Below are 21,224 nucleotides of genomic sequence, written 5' to 3'. Positions count from 1 at the left end.
GTAAGAAGTCATAGTTTGTCATGTAGGCATGAACTTTTCAATTTATTCGTCAGTAAGTGATTTGCAAAAATTGAGGCTCGTGTTCATTTTCTCTAATTAAGAGTGGTTCTATGTGCACTCAAGTTTCGTCTTTGTAAACCCTTATTTTTCTGGACCCAATTTACTGAACTTTCAAGAATAACCTTTAACTTTTCATGATATTTTTCTCTGGACGCCCATATGCTATTTGACTTCCAACCACCGGCACTGCATCCTCAGCCTCAGCCTTCGATTACTCATTTGTGATAATTTTATGTATAGCTAAATCGGAAATATTTGAGGCATTTAATTGAATTCAAAGAAATTGGCGCACACTTTATTCTCTAAGAAACATTGAAATTTCATCATGATAATTAAATAGACAAATGGTTTCAGATTGAATTAAATTTTTGCAAAAATGATCAATGAATCGAGACTTATACAATAGACAATTCCGATCATTGAAGATCGATGTGAAGTGGGTCCCACGACTAATCCCCATTTAATATATATATATATATATATATATATATATATATATATATGGATCCCTTCCCTTTTATGGCTTGTAGATGTATGAGTTTTTTTCTTTTAAATAAAATTAAGGCTTAAATGTCAAAATGATCCTTGTGTTATAGTCATGTGGCCAATTTAGTCACTTGTTTTCGATTTGGTCTAATTTAGACCTTATGTTTGTCTCTATTAGCCAATTAAGGACATTTCATTCAATCTCTATTAAAAAATTCATAAGAAAAATTATAAGAGATATAATTACCCTTTCTCTTTACAGAAAAATGCAAATCAATGAGAAATAACACATATAAGATATAAAACTTACAATTTGAAAAATGATTAAAGGTTGTGACATATAAAAGAGAGGGGTAACGTTAGAGAGGAGGTTGGGGAGTTGGGAGGAGAATAATTTTTTCTTTTAATTTTTAATTTTATTTAATTTTACAATATTTTAAAACAAATAAATAATTTTATAAATAAGTTTATAATAATTTGTAATTTTTTGTACATAAATTAGATGAAAATATTCTTAATTGGCTAACGGAGATAAACACAATGACCAAATTGGTCAAATTAAAAACACATGGACTAAATTGACCCAATGACTAAAACACAAAAACCATTTTAATATTTAAGCCTAAAATTAATGAGTGTCCAAAAACGAAACTTGAATGTAAAACAGAATCACTCCTAATTAAAGTTGAACCATGTCCACCATCTTCTAGGCTGATTTAGCAATTTTTGTGCTTGTGTTTAGGTATGTGAATAAATATTTGGCCTAATATTCATGTGGAAGTAGTTGGAATGTTTAAATGGGCTTATATACATGTACGCCATAAATTGCAGCGACGAACCCCTAATCCCTAAACCCTTGGGATTTTGGGAGGAAACAAAACATGCAGGCTGTTTGTGTTGCTTTGTGTGCAACACGGATCCCTGAAACCTACCACTTACCTGTTCTCTCTGAAGTTTTATTTTACTTTCACATCATCCCTGAAAGCGGACTTTACCAGTATAGTTAATTACATAAAAATAAAAAACTTTACAAATAAATGAAAAAAACAAAACAAATTAAAAGTTCACATTAAAAACAAATTTTGTTTCGCACGCATTGCGTGTGTGCCTATTGCTAGTTTAGACAGATCAAATGAAACTAGATGCAAGGGTCTCAGTTTTCCTTCTTTCTCCCCTCCCCATTCGTATTAAAAAATAAAAAACAAATCGACCCACCCTAACTCAGGATAATTTTTTTCAAATGCCCCGTATTGAAGCAGGTACTCTACAAGAAGTGGAGGGACACAAAAAAAGAAGTCATTTCCTTCGCTTTTGTTATGACATATGGAATCGTATCCCGACTCATAAACTCCCCAAAAAGCCCACAAACTATTCACTTTGGGCCTCAACCCACTAACTTGACTCGTAACCAGCGCAGGCCTCCGACCTCCGACAAATTTGAAAAACCCGGCAAAATCCGCTTTTGATCTTTTGGGTTAAAAAAGGAAAGTACCGTTCGTCGTGTACGCAGTGGGCCGCTTTGGCAGTTTCCCAATTCCTTCTGCAGCCACCCGTGCAGTGGGCCCACCCGATTTCCCCGGTCCTTCTCAAGAATCTTTTCGTACCCGAGACCAAACCCGCCTCTCTCTCTCTCTCTCTGTGCAAATTTTGAACTTGAATTCTTCTTTCTTTGGCTTTGCTTTCGTTTTACTCCATTTGGCGCTCACCTTGTTATTCGATTTATCTGATGGAGAAAAATTAGGAGATTATTAATTAGGAGGTAAGTAGGTGGAGGGCTTTTATCCGAATCTCCTAATTTTGTCCCCATTTAATTCAAATAAACACTCCAACTCCTTTTTTTAAAATTTTTTAGATAGAAAAGTTCAAGTTTTTAAGGAAGAAGAAGCTGCAGATTCACTCGTTCTTCGAGTTTCTTGGTATTTTTCTTGTTCTGGATTCTTGGGTACTTTTCTTTTTTATTCCTGGTACTGTTGATCTTACTTTTTCTTGCTGTTTTCATAGTTTGTTTATGATGGATTGTCGCACGAGTTCGATTTGGGTATTTGATTAAATTGTTAACTAAGCTTGATTAAGGGTTGAATTATGCTTAATGGGTTGATGGGTTGTGTTTGCCATGGTGTAATTCATAGTTTACTTCCTTGTTCAAGCTGATAACTTGTGTACGGGTTAAATTGCGCTTCATAATTTTACTAATTGGTGAATGTGCTTCATGATTACATTGTTGAAAGTTCACTAATTTTTGCTTCATGATTTGAATTGTTGTATGTGTTTATTTTTTCGGGTGCGGTTAATCTTGGTCGCTGCGATAGCAAGTGCCTTCGCCCATGAGCAGTAGGTCTCGGGTTCGAGACTTGGGAGCAGCCTCTCCATAAATGGGGGTAAGGCTAGCCGACATTCACCTCTCCCAGACCCTTGTGTAAAGCGGGAGCCTTGTGCACTGGGTACGACCTGGGTTAATCTTGTTTTTCCTTTTTTGTTTCTTCATGTGTGGATTGTTTTTGTGCATTGTTTTTAGGTGTAGAAGTGTTTTATAGGCCCTGAAGAGTGAGACTGGTAGAATTTAAGATGGAGCAGTATGAAGTTCTAGAGCAGATTGGGAAGGGTTCTTTTGGTTCTGCTCTTCTCGTGAGGCATAAGCACGAAAAGAAGAAGTGAGTCTCCTTTCAATTTTCTTCTAGTATTTACTCGAGTCTGATAGATTTACTAAATTTTGATACATACTTACGTGCATAGGTATGTCCTAAAGAAGATCCGCCTTGCTCGTCAAACTGATAGAAGCCGGAGATCTGCCCACCAGGAGGCCAGCGTTCTTTATTTTTTGTTTAAAACTAAATCCATATGCTAACAGTATTGAGTAATACTGGAATGGTGGCTGTAAGAATTTGGAATTTAAATGGCTATCTTGGTTTGTTGTAATGCAGATGGAGCTTATTTCCACGGTTCATAATCCATTTATTGTGGAATACAAAGATTCCTGGGTCGAAAGGGTCAGTATCTACTATCTCATAAATATTCTTTATTCCACCATGAGTTGGTAGTTATTCATGTTACTCATGATTCTTTAGTTCTGCAATTGAAGCTTGGATGCGTTTACTTTCAGGGTTGCTTTGTGTGCATTGTTATTGGGTATTGTGAAGGAGGAGACATGTAAGTTTTGCTTCTTTGTTAAATCGGTTCATTACTGCTTTAGGAATTATTTGATTTGGCCTTGTGTTCCCGCCACTCTTCTGACCTTTTCATGCTAATGCCTCTTGCTGTACAGGGCAGAAGCCATAAAAAGGGCCCGTGGTGTTCATTTCTCTGAAGAGGTTGCTACATTTGCAGTGAATTTTCCGGGTGTTTTTTTTAGATCTCCCAATTGTGTGCTAGATGTTTAATCAGAATGTGATACCCCCAGTAATTTTTGTTCGTTACTTGAAATTTGGATATGAACAGAAACTCTGCCAATGGTTAGTTCAACTGTTGATGGCACTTGACTACTTGCATGCAAACCATATTCTTCACCGTGATGTCAAGGTCAGTGGCAAGTTAAAGGACAGATTAGTTTAGAGCTACACGTTTGAAATTCAACAGTTTTCTCTGACTTTCTTTTGCTTCAGTGTTCAAATATATTTTTGACAAAAGATCAAGACATCCGTCTGGGTAAGCTATAATTTATTCATGCTGATTGACATTCAAGTTTGGTTACACATTTTTGATTCTCTCTTGGTAATTGTATCCTGAAATTACAATAATAATATGTAGGTGACTTTGGTCTCGCTAAAATGTTAACTTCAGATGATCTAGCTTCCTCTGTAAGTAGTTCAGCCAACACATATAGTTTTGACTTTTAAGATTTACACCCTGGCTTATGTGTGATATGATATGTCTGCTCCATGTACAGGTTGTCGGAACTCCGAGTCATATGTGCCCTGAGCTTCTTGCTGACATACCTTATGGTTCTAAGTCAGATATTTGGTCTTTAGGTAAGTGTCCCTCTTCTTAATGAGCATATTCCTCCACCCAAACCCATTCCTTTTCTTTGTCCTTATTTTTTAGCCATATACACATATCAATATAACGTGTCTTGCAGGATGCTGTATATATGAAATGGCTGCTTTCAGGCCTGCATTTAAAGCCTTTGTAAGTTTGCTAATTTTCAGTAAGGAATGTTGTGAACTTTGTATTACCTATTAGCGGTATTTTGGCACTAAACAAGAAATAAGGCTTGAGGAGTTGAATGGAATCACAAGTCCTACCTTTTTCCTTGATAACTTATGAATTTCGTTCTGACTACAGGATATACAATCTCTGATTAACAAAATAAACAAGTCAATAGTGGCTCCACTTCCGACATTGTACTCTGGTGCATTGTGAGTCTATTTCCTGCTTCGGTTGCGTCCCTGTCTTAAGTTCTTTTCATGATTGCAACTTCATTTATATATTTTATTTTGAGTTGAGTTTAGACATTGTCGGTGGAAATTTTGATGTTTTTTTTCTTCTTAAATGTGTGATATTTATTGAAAGCTGCTTCCGCTCCGAAGAATTTAGATTTATTTAATTGAAACACCTAACGAAGGAACTAAAAGCCATATTCTAGGAAACTTTGTGATGATGGTTGTTTAATGAATATTTGCATATGGTATTCAATTAATCAGAATGTGTTGATTGACAACATGGTTTCCCTATTCTCTGTTTTCTTCTCTTTTGCAGTCGAGGTCTTGTTAAAAGCATGCTGCGGAAGAACCCAGAACTTAGGCCAAGTGTAAGTTTGATTTATTTGTTTTCCTTTGCCGACTGCATTTTTGTTTATTTGATTCTTGCATGTACTAGTAGGTCATGTATGATGTCCATTGCATGAATGTTTGTTGAGTTACACGGCCTTGTTTACAGAAATGAATCATCCATTTACGTGGATTTGTTCACAACATTATCCATGTTTTGTCAGGCTGCAGAGGTGCTTGCTCATCCCCATCTTCAGCCTTATGTGCTTAAGATTCATCTAAGATTAAATAGCCCCCGACGGAATACTTTCCCAGTTGATTGGTCTCAGTCCAGTTATGGGAGGAAAACACGATTCATGGAGCCAGAAACTAGTCCTGTTTGTACCAGCAGAGAGAAAAGACGGTCATTCAGCAATGATAGGACCTTAAATCCTAGTATTTCTGGAACTGAACAGGGCTCTCTATGTTCTAGTGTGAGGACGCAGGAATTCCCGGGTTGTTTAAGTCGTAAGTTCACGGAGGTATCTATGGGAAGTACCCAGGAAGATTATGGTAACAGAAAGTCGGTGTCCACAAAGTACAATGTTGTTAACAGTCCACGAGCAACAACAGCAAGAGTTTCTGTTACTCCCAGGAAGCACATTACAAAGTCAAGAATTTCCCACGTCAACTCAAAACGTGATTCGGTAAGTCATACTACTAAATTAGTAAGTTGGATAAAACTCGGTGAGTTTATATATTGATTTTGACATGATTGCAGCTTCCGGTGTCGCATTCTCCAGTCAGAAAAACTTCCCAGTCTTCTCGAAGAGCTTCTCTTCCGTTCTTGACAAGTACCGCAGCTGTGCAAACACCATATAGAGCCAATGTTGGTCCCTTTGGGATTATGGAGTCTCCAGACGTTTCTGTCAATGCCCCGCGACTTGACAAGATGGCTGAATTCCCCTTAGCCTCTTCTGAAGATCCACTCATTCCAACCCGTGGAATTTCATCAACATCTGCAAGATGCCCTTCTACCACGCCAAACAGCATGAACCGCTCTATCACCAAGGACAAGTGCATAGTCCAGGTTGTAGACAGAACCATTTCCAAGTCCAGTACAATTGATGGCAGCCACGGAACTGCTCGAAATGACAGTGAATCTCCTGAGCAGAACCCTACCACTGGTGTTTCGAGCCATTCATCTTCCGAGTCACGACAACAGCGATTCGACACCTCATCATTCCAGCAACGTGCAGAGGCTTTGGAAGGGTTGCTTGAGTTCAGTGCGCGTCTTCTACAACAAGAAAGGTTTGATGAGCTCGGAGTGCTCTTGAAGCCATTCGGACCCGAGAAGGTTTCTCCGAGGGAAACAGCCATTTGGTTGGCCAAGAGCTTCAAAGAAATCGCGGCCTAGTTCGCATTCTCGCATTGCGATTGCATTATCTTGTAAATTCCGTACGTCTTGGAATTCTGGAATTCGAAAAGAGTAGCTGTTTAATATCTTCATGCTGGCATGGGAAAATCTCAAAGTGAGTGCAAATTGTAAAACGAGTTTTGAATGGTTTTTCGTTGAACAATGTTTGGCTATTCGAGCACGAGTAGAACCTCCTACTCAAAACCTTTCTTGTTCCAATCAGAGTTTTGTGCTTATGATCTGAATGGTTTATGTTAGGAATCACTCTTTAAAAATCATCTATGCGAAAAATGAATTAAAATTAAATCGTTTAGTCAGTCTATTGTAGCAAATACATGGACGGATCGTAATGTTTTTATCAATTTTGTTCATCTGTTTTCATACTATTCGATAACTAAACGACTCTAGTTTTAATTGATTTTTTTTGTAGAGGCAGTCTTTATAGAGTGATTTATAATATGATTGGTTTTATAAACATGGAGTTCTATGAATTAGCAACGAATAATTTTGAGTGGCAACTCTTACCCTTTGAGTAGCTAAATATTATTCTTTTTAGTTTTAATTATTTTTCTTCTTTTGCAAGTTTTATCTCTATTTTCTTAGTATGGTTAAGTTTTTCTAAGGTCTCCACATAATATTTAATACTACAAAACGTCACGATATTCGTGACCCAAAAATATAACAATTTACATAATACGAATGCCGATATATAAGTCTTGTTTAAATGTGATTTTAAAATGACTGAAAGTGTTTTTGATGAAATTGATTTTGAGTTCCAAAAACACTTTAAATGCTTTTTGGAAGAAACACTAGATATGTGCTTATTGTAGGAAGCACTTAAAGTGCTTTTTCATGATACACTTAGATTTTTGCTAATGATTGATTTCAAAAATATTTTAATCATAAATGCTTTCAGTCATTTTAAAAACATATCAAAACAAGCTGATAATATGTACACCATAACAAACCGTGCCTTATAAATCATTCTCGCTGTATATGAGTCCATGCCAACATGTCCATTTTAATAATTTTCGACATCGTACTTTTATCTTTAATTTTTAGGGGATTTTAACGAAAAACTTTCGGTATTATTCATTTTAACGAAAAATCACATTTTTACGTTAAAAAGTCAATCCTGATACTATTCACTTTACCCTTTATTTTATCTTTATCGTTAAAACTCAAAGTTTTCAAATATTTTTTCATTAGTGTCCTTAATTTTTAGGGGTGTGCTATCCACACATCTCATTTTACTTCTCACACACCTCTTGATAATTTCTATTCATTGATCTTCTTCAATTCATCCGATCCGACGACCAAAAATTAAAAAAATATGTAAAAAATAAAATAAAATGTGTGATATCACATCCCTAATTTTTATTTTGACGGACCTTTTTGGTCGTAAAGAAGACCAATTGTCGTATAGTGAACCTCACATTCTGTATCCTCTTCCCCATTAACTCCGACCAAATTCGAGAAAATAAGACAGAGCCGCAGACGGACATGGAAGCCGCCGAAGTGCTACAACTCTACGAGCTCCGCTACTCCGATCTCGTACTCGTGTCGTCAAACGATGAATCATTGTCGTCGGCAGAAGAGCTCGAAAGGGCGGAGTCGACGAGCAAAGCCATAATGGAAGCCCTAGGTCCCACAGGCCCAGGTCTTCTCGCCATTACCGGCGTCCCCAAATCCGCCTCTCTCCGCCGTGCCCTCCTCCCTCTCGCTCGCAAGCTTGCCCTTCTCAACCCTAATCATCGCAAAGGCATTCTCAAGGTATTAACTTTTTACTTTTCTTAAAGAAATAAAAGTTTATTTTTGTTGTGGGCTAAATTGCACTCGTAGCAGTTGTAATCACTTGAATTTTCACTTTCGTCCTTCTAATTTTTCCTTATTTTCATTGAATATAGGGGTCGATTGGAAAATGCTTTTAAGTCACAAGTCACTGAAACTGCTTTTAGGTAAAATGCTTTTTTTTTTTTGTTCCAAAGAAGCATATAATTCAAGTGATTTTTCACGATTAACTTGCATTTTAAGTTTTAACTATTGATTGGTTTAAAAAACTTTTTATTTAAAGATAGTTTCAGTAATTTAAAAGTAGCTTCTAAACGAGCTCATAGTTTCATTTCGTTAGCAACGTTATTCCAATGTGTCAAATTGGGCACAAATCTCTCTGAGTTGAACTTTCCAAATGAGAAGATATGGCGGATAATGGGATGGAAAAAATCAACTTAGAAGACGGATTAGACTAAAGTGAAAACATAACCAAATTATAAGGATGAACATGTCAAAATAAACTATATAGACGAAATTGAATATCCGAATGAACAATAGGGACTGCTAGTGCAATTTTGCCCTTTGTTTTATTTCTTGTCCAAGTAACTAAGCTAAGTGTTTGTTTAGGATCACAGCTTGGGGAGTGATGTGCCTTTGAAAAACCCTGAGAGAAATGTGTCGTCTTTCGCAATGCAAATCAAATATTCACATGATTTTGATGAACCCCAATGGAATTCTGAACATGGATCCGTGAATGAGTTTGAGAATCTCGGAAATGGATTTAGGGAGTTGGGGTTTTGCATGATGGAGCTAGGCCTTAAACTTGCTCGAGTATGCGATCGTGCCATTGGTGGAAATGAGCTTGAGGAGAGCTTGTTGGAGTCCTGCTCTGCCAAAGCTCGTCTCATTCACTATCATTCACCGCTTGATAGTTCCGTTCTTGTTGAAGAAGCAATGAGCATGAAGAGAACATCGAAAAGACCCTTCAATTCTAGCAAAAATTGGATTGGTGACAAACGCAAACAAGTTTCGGGGATTTGCTCTGATAATCTGTGGCAGCAATGGCATTATGATTATGGGATTTTCACCGTCTTGACAGCTCCGATGTTTCTCTTGTCAAATCATCCACAAGCGAAAGAAGAAGGGGATCAAGAGTATGCTTACCCTAATGGAAATACTTATTTACAAATATTTGATCCCAGAAAGGATAATGTGTTCATGGTGAAGGCCTCTCCTGAGAGTTTTATAGTTCAGGTTGGCGAGTCGGCTAATATCATATCACGAGGAAAGCTCCGTGCCACCCTTCACTCTGTTTGCAGGCCTTCCAAGTTCGAAAATTTGAGCAGAGAAACTTTTGTTGTGTTCTTGCAGCCGGCGTGGAACAAAACTTTCTCCGTAACAGATTATTCCATGGACAAATCCTTGGAGATATCCTCAGAGGTCAAACAGGTTGATGATCCGGAACAAAGTAGGCTAACTGAAGAAATACAGAAAATTGTACCACCTCTAGCATTGCGGTTGAAAGATGGGATGACATTTGCAGATTTCTCGCGCGAAACGACAAAGCAATACTATGGTGGATCTGGTTTGCAGTCTAATAGATAAAGGGGAGTGATTTCAGCACTCGCCTTTTCACCTCCAACACTTCTCTCCTAAATTATGTCCGTTGATTGTCCTCTGAGCTATTCAATCTCACGACTAGAAAAAATAGAGGAACGATGGAAGTTTAAAGGTGAGTGCGGAAATTACTCCCCGTTGAAAAACTGTCCCTTGAATTTCTACAATGCTAATCGCTAATTGCTACTTAGACTGATCAAATACCTTCTTTCTGCAAAGCTCTGTAACTTAGATTCTGATTTTGTTGATCATGTTCTTCTTGGACGACTGTGAAGCTTTAAATTAAGAGGCTTTCTTGTTCAGAAATATATTTCTTGAATACTTTGCAGTGTGAGCAGTGGTTCTCATTTCTTGTACCTTAGTTCAGAATTTCATGCAATACCAGTGAATTATGAAGTTGTTAATCTACCATGAAAATAGTATTACAATATGCTAACTTTCGACGTGATTTACATCATTGAAAATACAGAGATTGAATGCCTGCAACCTATTAAACTCATCATTCTTTGAATTTGTTACAAGTGAAAGACAGAAATCAATTGCGGTTTTGAAATCGAACCATGGCTAAGAAAACGGTTTGGTTTCTGCATCAAAACCGAAACCGCACCTTATATTGAATGTTATGTTCTAATTGGTTCTTTATTAGAGCCCATACATTTATAGTTTGGACCCAACTGCACTAGAGTAGAATGTCATCCAATTTTGCACCTCTATACTCGCATTTTGATTTCGTGCATCTTTCCGGTTGTGATTTTTTATCTTTTCGATTTTCTGTTCATAACAGCAATAATGTTCTCTCTCCCTCCTCCTCTCTTCTATGTATTAGATGTATACAGAGTTAATTATGTTTTAACTTGTTGAACAGATATGGATGCCAAAGCACATGATCAAGCTCATTGAATTGGATGCCGATTGCTTTGCTTGGAGAGCAGAGATGTACTATAAACAGCGCCCAGAATTAATGAAATTGGTTGAAATGTTCTATTGAGCATACCGTGATTTAGCTGAAAGATATGATCATGCAACTAGGGCGCTGCGCCAGGCTTATCGAACCATGGCAGAAGCATTTCCCAACCAAGTTCCCTTTGCAATGGGAGATGATTCACCTGCAGGTTCCTCTGCTAGTGAGGCTGATCCCCGTACACATGAGATGCCACACCCAATGCGGGCATTCTTAGACCTTGATGAATTGCAAAAAGATGCTCCGGGAATCTCCTCATCCCATTTCCTTGGTGTAAAGAAGAATGGAGCTTATACCGATGAATGTGACTCTGGAACAAGCAGAACGGTCTTGAAACAGCTGAATGATCTATTTGGGTCTGGAGAAGGAAGGGTTGAAAAAGGTCTCAATTTTCATGATGAAGAAGAAAAAGACCGCAGCATGCAGGACAATGAGACCCATAACATCAAGGCTCGATCATTGTCTGAGTCTGATCGACTGGGTAAAGCAGAGACAGAAATTTCAAACTTGAAGGAAGCCCTTGCTAAATTAGAAGCCGAAAAGGAAGCTGCCCTACTTCAGTACCAACAGTGTTTAAAGAGGTTAAATAATCTGGAGTCTGAAGTCACTCGTGCACATGAGGATTCCAGGGGACTGAATGAGCGAGCCAGTAAAGCTGAAGCTGAAGTTCAAGCTTCGAAGGAAGCACTTGCTAAATTAGAGTCTGAAAGGGATGCTAGCCTTCTGCAGTATCAGTAGTGTTTGGAGAAAATCACTAATCTGGAGGACAGTATCTCTTGTGCCCAAAAGGATGCTGCAGAGCTCAATGATCGCGCGAGTAAAGTTGAAACTGAAGCTGGAACTCTAAAGCAAGATCTTGCAAAGGTCATAGCTGAGAAAGAAGCCGCACTTGCACAATATCAACAATGTCTAGAAAAGATATCAAATCTGAAGGAAAAATACTGCATATTGAGGAGGATACAAGGAGAATTAATGAGCGAGCTGTTAAAGCCGAAGGTGAAGTTGAAACCTTGAAGCAAGCAATTGCCAAGTTAAATGAAGAGAAGGAAGCTGCTGATCTCCAGAACCAGCAGTGCTTGGAAACCATATCTACTCTGGAGCATAAGATAGCTAGTGCCCAAGAGGAGGCCCGACGGCTACACTCTGAAATAGATGATGGGATTGCAAATTTAAAGGGTTCTGAAGAAAAGTGCATTCTGCTGACACAATCAAATCAGACGCTCCAATCTGAGTTGGAGTCTTTGGTGCAGAAAATGGAATCTCAGGGTGAAGAACTTACCGAGAAGCAGCAGGAGTTGGGCAGACTCTGGACTTCCATACAAGAAGAGCGTTTGCGATTCATGGAGGCTGAAACTGCTTTCCAGACACTGCAGCATTTGCATTCTCATTCGCAGGAGAAACTTAGATCTATGTATTCTGAACTTCAGGATGGAGCTTTAATTATGAAGGACATGGAAACGCGTAATCAGGTTTTGGAGGACGAAGTCCAGAATTCGAAGGAGGAAAACAAGAGGCTGAGCCCGGAATTCCCTGCAAGAGCTTGCTGTAGTTCTCTGAGTCACACCAATCATCTGATGTTTGAACCGTAGGAAGGGTCATAATGATGTGAGTACCATCTATGGCTCCACAGCAATTCGGCAATCCAAAGTATGCTTCAAATTCAGACTTAATCTCTTCCATTCTACTCGAATCAGGCCACTTGAGGTGGTGCGTTGCGCGCTTTTCCAATGCTTCAATGAATCTCCAAGTCACCTGAGAAACTGTGGACTGGCCGACCCCAAAAACAGCTCCCACTGTTTCTCAACACTGAGAAACCTTCCTTGTATGTTGATGAGCACTGATGGCGGCCTCGACACCAGGTCTTGTCTTAGAAGTGAACATACGTAATCGAAAGTCTTTTTCGAGACCCTAAGGAAAAACTTAAATCCTTCCTCCTCATCATTGGATACTAAAGAACCTACACATGTGAATTAATCGGAAATGCAGAATAAAGTCGTTATCACGGATTCTTTGACATGAAGATATATTCTCTAAACGGCTCTAAATTTACGCAAATGTGGGCTAGAGCGGAATGTGCTCCCGTCATGCATAAGTTTGAATCCCCTTCCTCACATCATAGATTAGTATAAACTATAAAGTAGAATATCACTCGTATAAAAAAGGCTACTCTAATTTACGGGAGGGGAATTCGAAGACAATTGGCCTAACCCACGTCTGCATAACACGTGCATTTTCCGGCGCTGGTCTGAATCCTTACCATTTCAGTGATCAAATTCATGATGCTAGCTAACTTGAAAACCACATTTTACAGATTATGAGCTGTAATTATGAATAAATTTACGGACTTTAGCATTCTAGAACAAATTTTGAATAATACACACATCACTATTTCTCTTGGAATGCAATCCGAATCCACGGCTTTCGCCTCAACCGGAACCACCACGCTCTTGCTTTTCCTCAATTTCCTGTCTTTCTTGCTTTTCTTTGATTTCTTCGGAGGCGCCATGAAAGGTAAAGCTATGATGGTCTCAGAAAATAAGTGTTTGGATGGGAGGAAAGCGATTGAAAGTTGATAAATTGGAACTGTTTTCTTCATCTCCAACACATGCGCTTCCGACATTTGATGACTGAACCGAGTTCGAGCTCGTCGTGTTCTTCCATATCTCGGTCGTTGTTTGTAGGAACAGAACGGAAACGACTGTTGGTGACCAAATGGCTGTGGGATGGTTTGTCTGTGGATGCAATTTGGACATTGAGTTGGTCTTGGGTCAAAGCATAAAAACAAGCCCAATAAACTTTGGTCCCAACCTAACTGAGTTGCTCTCCAAAGGTGCTTTTTATTTTATTTTATTTTTAAGTACATCGATATTTTTACATTAAGAGAAGGGGAAGTTTGGTTAAGTCATACAATGAGAAACCTAATTTGGTATCAAATTCATCATCCACGAGATACGAACCTAAGACCTTTCACTTCAAAGTGAAGATGATTACCACTCGTACTGAGTTCAGCTAAACGGTCATCTTTTGAGGACATGTGAAGACTTCTTTTATACGATCCATCAGATTAATCAAACGGTAGCAATACTAATATGATTCTATATTCCTGTTACACCTAAACAAAATGAAACTCCAAAAAAGAGGTTCACAACTTCAGATTTCTTAGGTTGAAGGAGAACAGGCCATTATTTCAGATTTCGTAGGATCCTCAGACTTGGGAGAGCAGCCATGTCTTCTTCATCCTCGTCTTCCCTTTTCCTCTCATCTTCTTTCTTGTTGTTGTCATTTCTGGCATTCATTCTTCCATAATCCTTACTCCTTAATTAATCCCAAATCTTTCACATCCATTGCATTGCATTTGGGATTCTGTTATGGATCAAAATAATCTTCTCCTTCTCTCATCGGGAAACAACACACGGATTAAACAGAAAATAAAAGGAGGAAAAGAAAAAACCTTCACAAGTGAATAGTAATAGACCCCAGTGAACAGTAATAGGCCAAAGTATCTCCACCTTTAAAAAAATGCGCTGGCACCCAGCCCATTTAAAATATTATATATTTTTTTAAAAGAATAAATAAATAAAATAGTTTTAATTTCGGATATGATTTTTAACCAATTTCGTCACGCCATGTGTCATTATCCGAACATACTATTTTGTGAATAGATTTCCGCTAAGATTTTCAACCAATCCTAACATGCCACGTGTCACTTCATGTTTACAATAATTTAGCCCAAATTTCTATAAGATTTTCAACCAACTTTGTCACGTCACGTGTCATTATCCGAACGTACTATTTTGTGGATAGATTTCTGATAAGATTTTCAACCAATCCCGACACGCCACGTGTCACTTCCAGTTTACAATAATTTAGCCAAGATTTCGATAAGATTTTCAACCAATTACGTAGTGCCACGTGGCATTGTCCAGAACCTCATCATTTCTTTTTTTGTCCATATAAGCCCTACATCCCTACGTCCATCCTCACACCAAACTCAATCCTTTTTTTTAGCTCAGAATCCTTTTTCATCGTTTCCAAATCTTGAGTTCTTACAATGTCTTCTTCAAGGAGAGTGTATAAACAGTTGCAGGAGCAATAGTAAAGGTTGTTGGCACAACAGGAAGAATTGGTCAATCTCGAGGAAGGTGGAGGTAGAGATGAGGCTTTCGCAATGGAGGAGGATAATGATGATCACCATAGAAGGCAGAGGGCCTCACATTCCCGCCGTTTCATGAAAGCTGTGGGTCAGATAGCCAAACCTAGACGTGCTGCAAACATCGATAGAAAAAGGGAAAAACAAGGTAAATATCTCTTGGAAGATTATTTTATTCCCAAAAGCGTATTCCCTGATCATGTTTTTAGACGTCGTTTTAGAATGCAACGAAATTTGTTCGACAAAATCATGAGTGCTGTTTGCAACCATGATCCATACTTTGTGCAAAAAGAGGATGCTTTTCATGTTCTAGGTCTTCTTCCCAAGTAAAAAATTACGACTGCCTTGCGAATGCTTTTCATGTCCAGAACCTCATCCTTTCTTTGATGCCTTTTTACCTTGAGGCCTGAGGGACTGATGAGTCGATTGGGTCTCCGACACTTGTTCAAGTGTCCATTCCGTGTCTTCAAATGTGTCGGCTTCTTGTTCGGTCGTGTCTGCTTCTAGCGAACTATGTAGACCCATGCCGTGCATGACAACTTCTGGACCGGTTGCCACAATTTTGTATTTGGGGCAATCTTTGACAATTTGCCAACATTCCCATTTGTTGAATGATTTGTTTTGGTTTTTTGCATTGTAGAATGCTTGTGCTTGTAGTGTCTATAAAAATGTGGGATAAGATAGTATTAAAAAATGCGGGTGTAACACAAAGAAATAAATTAAAATATTGATGCGGGTGGAATGCATATAAATTACATAAAAATTACATAAGAAATTAAATAAATTAAAATATTGATGTGGGTGGAATGCATATAAATAAATAAAAATATTGTCACCTGATCAGCTAAACTTGTCCTACTACGCAGATTACCGGAAGCATGAGAGATGACGTTTTTCCAACAAGTAAAGGATGCGTTGAGTTTTTTCCAACGACCTTGAAGACTTTGACTAGTTTTGGCGTCTTTTCTATGTACATTGCAAAACGCTTTCGTAATTTTACTCCACATTTCTCGCTTATCCATCTTATTACCCGTAATCGGGTCATGAGTAGTGTGAACCCAACATTCACACAACGTAACATCTTCAATGTGCTTCCACGAAGAAATTTTGTTCTCTCAAAGTGTAGAAAATATTGAAATGTAGATAGTGTAGAAAGTGTAGAAAATATTGAAATGTGGTGTAAGGTGGAAGATGAGGGTTAGGTATTTATAGAATTTTTTTTTTAAAAATTTTTCTGTATTTTTTTTTAAAATTTTAATTAATTTTTAATTAATTTTAATGTAGTTAATTAATTTGAACCGTTGGATTTGAAAAATATTCAAATCCAACAGCCAACGAGCTACCACGTGGCCAACGGTCATAATTCTGACCGTTGGGCCTTTTTTTTTTGTTGGGGAAAAAACGTGGACTGTTGATATGTGATCGGACGATCTAGTTTAAAAGTCAAATTCAATTTTTTTTTAACTGTGGGAAATCCAACGGTCTAGAAAAACTAGCCGTTGTAAATCCAACGGCACAGAGAGGGTCATGTCGCTGAGCCCGGGTGAATGGTGAGTGCGCCTGCCAGCGAGCCCCGTCGCCTGTTTTCTTGTCTCCTACTCGAGCCAATGCGGAAGTGAACGCCACACGCCAACCAAATAGGGCGGTCCCTTGGTCAGTAAAAAATGGGCTGGTCTGTTGCCTAGCTTGGGTTGGGTGCCAAACAAGTTTGTGGACTGGAGTGGATTGACTAACCCCCAGCCTGGTTTTTTGACTGGGTGCTGGCACACTTCCCCTCCGGTGGAAGTGCTCTGATCAAGGAACGGGGAGGTTGGTGGTGGATTTACCAAATTATGCAGCCTGACTATTATTGTTGTACAAAGAAAAAGAAAAAACCTTCACAATTTGTTGCTTTTTTGATTCGATAACTCGATCGTTTCGATTTCGAATGTTGGTTATATAAGGTACCGTTTGGTACGCGGACGGGACGGAATAGTGGTTGCATGTTATGTTTGGTATGCATAGGACAGAACGGGAGAGTTGTTCCGTTCTGCGTTTGGTAAGCGCAGGACGAAACGAAACCAAAGATTAAAATGACTAACTTACCCCAGTTCCGTCTGTTGTTTGGTATAATGTTAGGCTTGGGACGGGACGGAACTATGAGCGCCTGCAAAACCCTAGTCTGTACATCTCTCTCCTCAACCACCTTCCCCCTCCGAACCAATCGACCCACCGTCTCTCTCTTCCACTCCCCCTCCTTCCTATTCTCTTCACTTCCTTCCAACCAAGGTACTCTCTCTCTCTCTCTCGACACTCATACACACATTTCTAACTCAATTTTGTGATTTGAAATTGAAATTAGTGCTCAGGCTTGCTTCGTACAATGTTCCTTCGCGGCCGTACGCTTCAATTTCATCCGAAGCAGCTGCCACAGATTTCACAAACGAAGCTCACTCCGCGGACTCAACCCTAGAATTGCTGGAGAACCCTGACTCAGGAAACCGTGGAGGAGCTTCTGAGGAAGAAAAACGAGGTCGCGCGCTTGATGAAAATGGAACGCCGCCACGAGTCTACGCACCAAATCGGCGGTCGATGGTTCCCGTATCTGGACAAGTTCAGCTGCGATGAAGGTGCTTTTCTCAACAATGTATCGGTGGCGTTTCGGTCTGCAGATGCGCTCGGGTTTTAGTCGGTTCATGTGGTATCCTGCGACTCCAAAAGGTGCAACGACATTTGAGGTGAAAGGGGTCTAGTTTTGGGTTAAACTTTTGAAAAAAAACCAGAAAGAAGATTTCTTTTTTCTAAGGGGAGATGCAGGGATGAAGAACTTCACAGTGGCAGAAAAGAGAAGAGGATAGATAGGGTTTGTTGTATGATTTAGAAGGTGTAAATATTGAAAAAGCTAAGGGGTATTTTTGTCTTAAATTTTATGATTTTTGTGTTCCACGGGATGGAAAAACCCGTTCTAGGGGGGAGGGGGAACCAAAATTTAACCCATTTTCGTTCCGTGGGACACGTGTTCCACATAATTTTAGCGCACCAAAAATGGGACGGAACGCGTCCGTCCCACTCTATTCCGTCCCATCCCACGTACCAAACGCACCCTAATTTCTGTGAAATCTGCCGACTGCGTGAATACTTTTATTTATTTATTTGCGTTTCATTTTGTTTAAGTGTAACAGGATAATATAAGCCCATCAGTTTAGATTAATCTAATAGTTTATATAAAAGTCCTCACAAGTTTTTTAAGACCTCTGGAGAGCAGCCCTGTGAAAGTATTTTACAGAAAAAACATACATATATGTGATTCTTATATGCGATTTTACCATTTAGATTGATTCGAAAACCTCTTTTTCCTCTTCCTCTTTCCCTTCCCCTTCCCCTTCCCCTTCCTTTCCCTCGCCGAACAGATCACTGAGGCCTCATTGGCTTTCTAAGACGTACAGCAAGGGGAACTAAGAGAATAAGCCAAAACCAATTGTGATTAGGAAACGAAGAAACATACTTACCGAAAAAGCTAACAATTTCATGTGTTTCCCAGTTCAGAGTATGAAAAGTTTTAAGTGTACTTAGGAGCAGAAACCCTACCAGTTCATTTGGTTTCCTTCCTGCAGCATCTGGATACTTCCAAACGACAACTGGAAAACTTAAGGTAAACGCAAAATCCCAATTGAAATGCAAAACCAATTGTAACTGGGGAACATGGAGGCCTGGAAAAAGGTAGTTTACTATATCATGATGCCCCTCCTCCCTTTGCCTACATTCTACCATACTATTACTCACTTGTGTTCTTCTATCTAGAGAGAGAAAGTGAGAAAGAAGAGAGAGAGATGTCGAACCTGAACATACCTGTTAGCTTTTTGATTTTATGCCTCGCTTCATCTCAGTTTTTTGATATTGGACACAGCCAACCCACCCCAGTACCAACTGCATCATCAGCCAAAACCACGCCCGTTGCCATGCCGACTTTGCCGCTCATGCCAATCATCCGACGCCCCCTATCAGTGGTACTGTACACCAATAACGCCTGCCACGCCCTCCATTGCTACGATACCCCACGCCATCACGATTACACCAGTGACGCCCGCTACGCCCTCCATCGTAACGCCACCCGCGCCCGGCACGGATACACCAGTGACGCCCGCTGATCCTTTGATTTCTAGCCCACCGAAGTCGGCCGCGGAGACCCCCGATGCACCCTCCATGGCTACGCCATCTACTCCGGCCACGGATACACCAGTGACGCCCGCTGATCGTCCGATTGCTAGCTCACTGCAGCCGGCTGCAGATAGCCCTGAGACGCCCGATGCTCCCTCTATTGCTCCGCCACCTTCGCCAACTTCACCAGAGACTGATGCCTTGCCATACCCATATAACGACATACTGGACTACTCAAACGGCGCTGCTAAACTGAGTATCAGTCATTCTCTATTTTATCCATTGATTATGTATCTGTTTCATCAACTACTTTTTTGATTACACGGTTTTCTTTTTTCCCCTTTTTTTTTATTTGAGGAAACTTTTTACTTTGTAACCATAGAACGAATTAATCAATAATAATCTATTTCTGAAGCTAGCCAGGCAACAATGTGATTAGAATAATTTTGAAGCTACGCAAAAATGTGATGATCTCCGCCATTGTATATATTGTACCTAGAGCTCACCTCTTCAAACATGCTTATTCAATTTGTGTCTCTGTTTCCAACAGCTGCAAAGGGATCAATATTAGGGTGATTAATACTGCTCATTAGATAGTGTCCCAATATTTTCTTTGAGGGATTAATTAGTGCACTGCTATTATTCATTACCAATATAACATATAGAAAGCTACTTTCCCCTGTTTAGATTTTATCCTATCTTCCTCATCATTAATCCACCTTGTAATCCTGAAAACACATGTAGCACTTTGTGTTAACTTCAAATTTTAATTTAATAATGTAACACTGTCAATTTTTAGCCAGGAGGATCCTCGCCGGATTCTCTTTGTGAGGATCCTGGGGATCATCCAATCACATTTGTTCATCGTACATTGTATAGTAAAAAAATATTGTAATTTTTTTAATTTAAAATTGAGTATAAATACCTGACAAAAATTGTCCGTACGATTTACGATGAACGGATATTATTAATGTCATTAAGGAGATAATATTCTTTAAGCCTAGCTCAATCAATCAAAACCCATCACAATGACAATCTTACAATCAAGGGATAATGTTGATTTCTTTACTTGTAACTTGAGCGGTTCATTTGATATGAAAGTAGGGACTTACTTAGGAAGTAGTGTTTTTTTGAAGTGCTTTCTAAAAGAAGCACTAGTTGTGTGCTTGTGTTTCTTGCAAGAAGCACTTCAAATGCTTTTCCAGGATTAACTTACATTTTTATACTAAGGATTGGTTCCAAAAATGTTTTTTCTAAAAACGCTTTCAATCATTTAAAAGGTGCTGTTAAATTTAGTGAAGAGATCATTGGTTTTAGCAAGAAGAAATTGACAAAACACAAAGAATCTTCAACGTTGTTGCTACTGCAGTGATGATTTCATTGATTCATTCACATTGGATTCCTCCATCTGAGTAGAAGAAGCTTATCAATGAGCTGTCCAAAACACGAACAGCTGTTAATTCAATCTAAGCCTTTCATCACCTAACCTATTTTGTATTTTAAAGGAAAACAAGCCGTTACGTGTTTGTTTGCCCTCGTTAAAATTCACTGGACTAGACATAATTAAGGGTTAATCCAGTCCTATGTTTGTTCCCAGCAAGTATTAGAGTTAGTGAGACTAGCACTTACTCGCCTGGACTAGCTCTTACTCGCCTGGACTAAAGGAAGGACTATCCGGTCTTAGCGAGAACCCCCGAGAACCATGGGACTAGCTAAGATCATCCTCTCTTTGGTCCTTGTCCTGCTTGATGACCACTCATGGCCATTCCTCGTGATCTCCGACCACACACTGCTGTTAACTTTCCGATTTAACCCTCTTTCAAATATGTTTCACAACCAATTTTCACATAAAATATACCAAACTGAAGCTGGGAGTGAGGGGATTATGATTCTACTTGAATCGAGGCCAAAAGATGGTCGAAGGTGGCTTGAAATTGTCAT

The 21,224-nt window shown here is 39.1% G+C and overlaps 3 protein-coding genes and 1 long non-coding RNA gene across 12 annotated transcripts; 3 read left to right on the top strand and 1 right to left on the bottom strand.

Annotated features, from left to right (window-relative positions):
- The first annotated feature begins 2,163 nt into the window (after positions 1-2,163).
- LOC103432411 (serine/threonine-protein kinase Nek2-like) lies at positions 2,164-6,864 on the top strand. 8 transcript variants are annotated; one of them, XM_070819399.1, is made up of 17 exons: positions 2,165-2,305; positions 2,399-2,462; positions 2,856-2,987; positions 3,081-3,197; positions 3,280-3,346; positions 3,468-3,533; positions 3,647-3,693; positions 3,809-3,854; positions 3,982-4,062; positions 4,146-4,188; positions 4,291-4,340; positions 4,430-4,511; positions 4,619-4,668; positions 4,825-4,898; positions 5,239-5,290; positions 5,474-5,935; positions 6,010-6,864. In XM_070819399.1, the coding sequence occupies exons 4-17, from the start codon at positions 3,112-3,114 to the stop codon at positions 6,643-6,645; spliced, it is 1,842 nt and encodes a 613-aa protein (XP_070675500.1). In that variant the 5' UTR covers positions 2,165-2,305; positions 2,399-2,462; positions 2,856-2,987; positions 3,081-3,111; the 3' UTR covers positions 6,646-6,864. The 8 variants fall into 8 exon arrangements, with proteins under 8 accessions (XP_008368818.3, XP_070675500.1, XP_008368820.3 ...); XM_008370596.4 differs by lacking the exon at positions 2,856-2,987 and having other exon boundaries at positions 2,164-2,305; positions 3,062-3,197; XM_070819398.1 differs by having other exon boundaries at positions 2,174-2,462.
- Positions 6,865-8,063: 1,199 nt separating this feature from the next.
- LOC103432410 (uncharacterized) lies at positions 8,064-13,016 on the top strand. Of its 2 annotated transcripts, XR_011579536.1 has the most exons (3): positions 8,064-8,418; positions 9,046-10,150; positions 10,901-13,016. XR_011579536.1 is itself a non-coding variant. In XM_008370594.4 (2 exons), the coding sequence occupies exons 1-2, from the start codon at positions 8,149-8,151 to the stop codon at positions 10,021-10,023; spliced, it is 1,248 nt and encodes a 415-aa protein (XP_008368816.3). In that variant the 5' UTR covers positions 8,064-8,148; the 3' UTR covers positions 10,024-10,369. The 2 variants fall into 2 exon arrangements, 1 of the variants encoding a protein (XP_008368816.3); XM_008370594.4 differs by lacking the exon at positions 10,901-13,016 and having other exon boundaries at positions 9,046-10,369.
- Positions 11,902-12,585, top strand: LOC139194851 (protein NETWORKED 1C-like). The gene has a single exon (XM_070819778.1). The coding sequence runs from the start codon at positions 11,902-11,904 to the stop codon at positions 12,583-12,585; it is 684 nt and encodes a 227-aa protein (XP_070675879.1).
- A 5,468-nt stretch (positions 13,017-18,484) lies between the features above and the next one.
- Positions 18,485-19,548, bottom strand: LOC139194565 (uncharacterized). Its single transcript, XR_011579535.1, has 3 exons — positions 18,975-19,548; positions 18,714-18,882; positions 18,485-18,580 (listed from the first exon to the last, which is right to left on the bottom strand). It is a non-coding gene; the product is annotated as an uncharacterized lncRNA (long non-coding RNA).
- Positions 19,549-21,224: the final 1,676 nt, after the last annotated feature.

This window comes from Malus domestica, chromosome 03, assembly GCF_042453785.1.
Source record: "Malus domestica chromosome 03, GDT2T_hap1".
Taxonomy (NCBI): Eukaryota; Viridiplantae; Streptophyta; class Magnoliopsida; order Rosales; family Rosaceae; genus Malus; species Malus domestica.
Note: the sequence above shows the minus strand (reverse complement) of the source record. Positions and strands in the feature narration are given on the sequence as shown.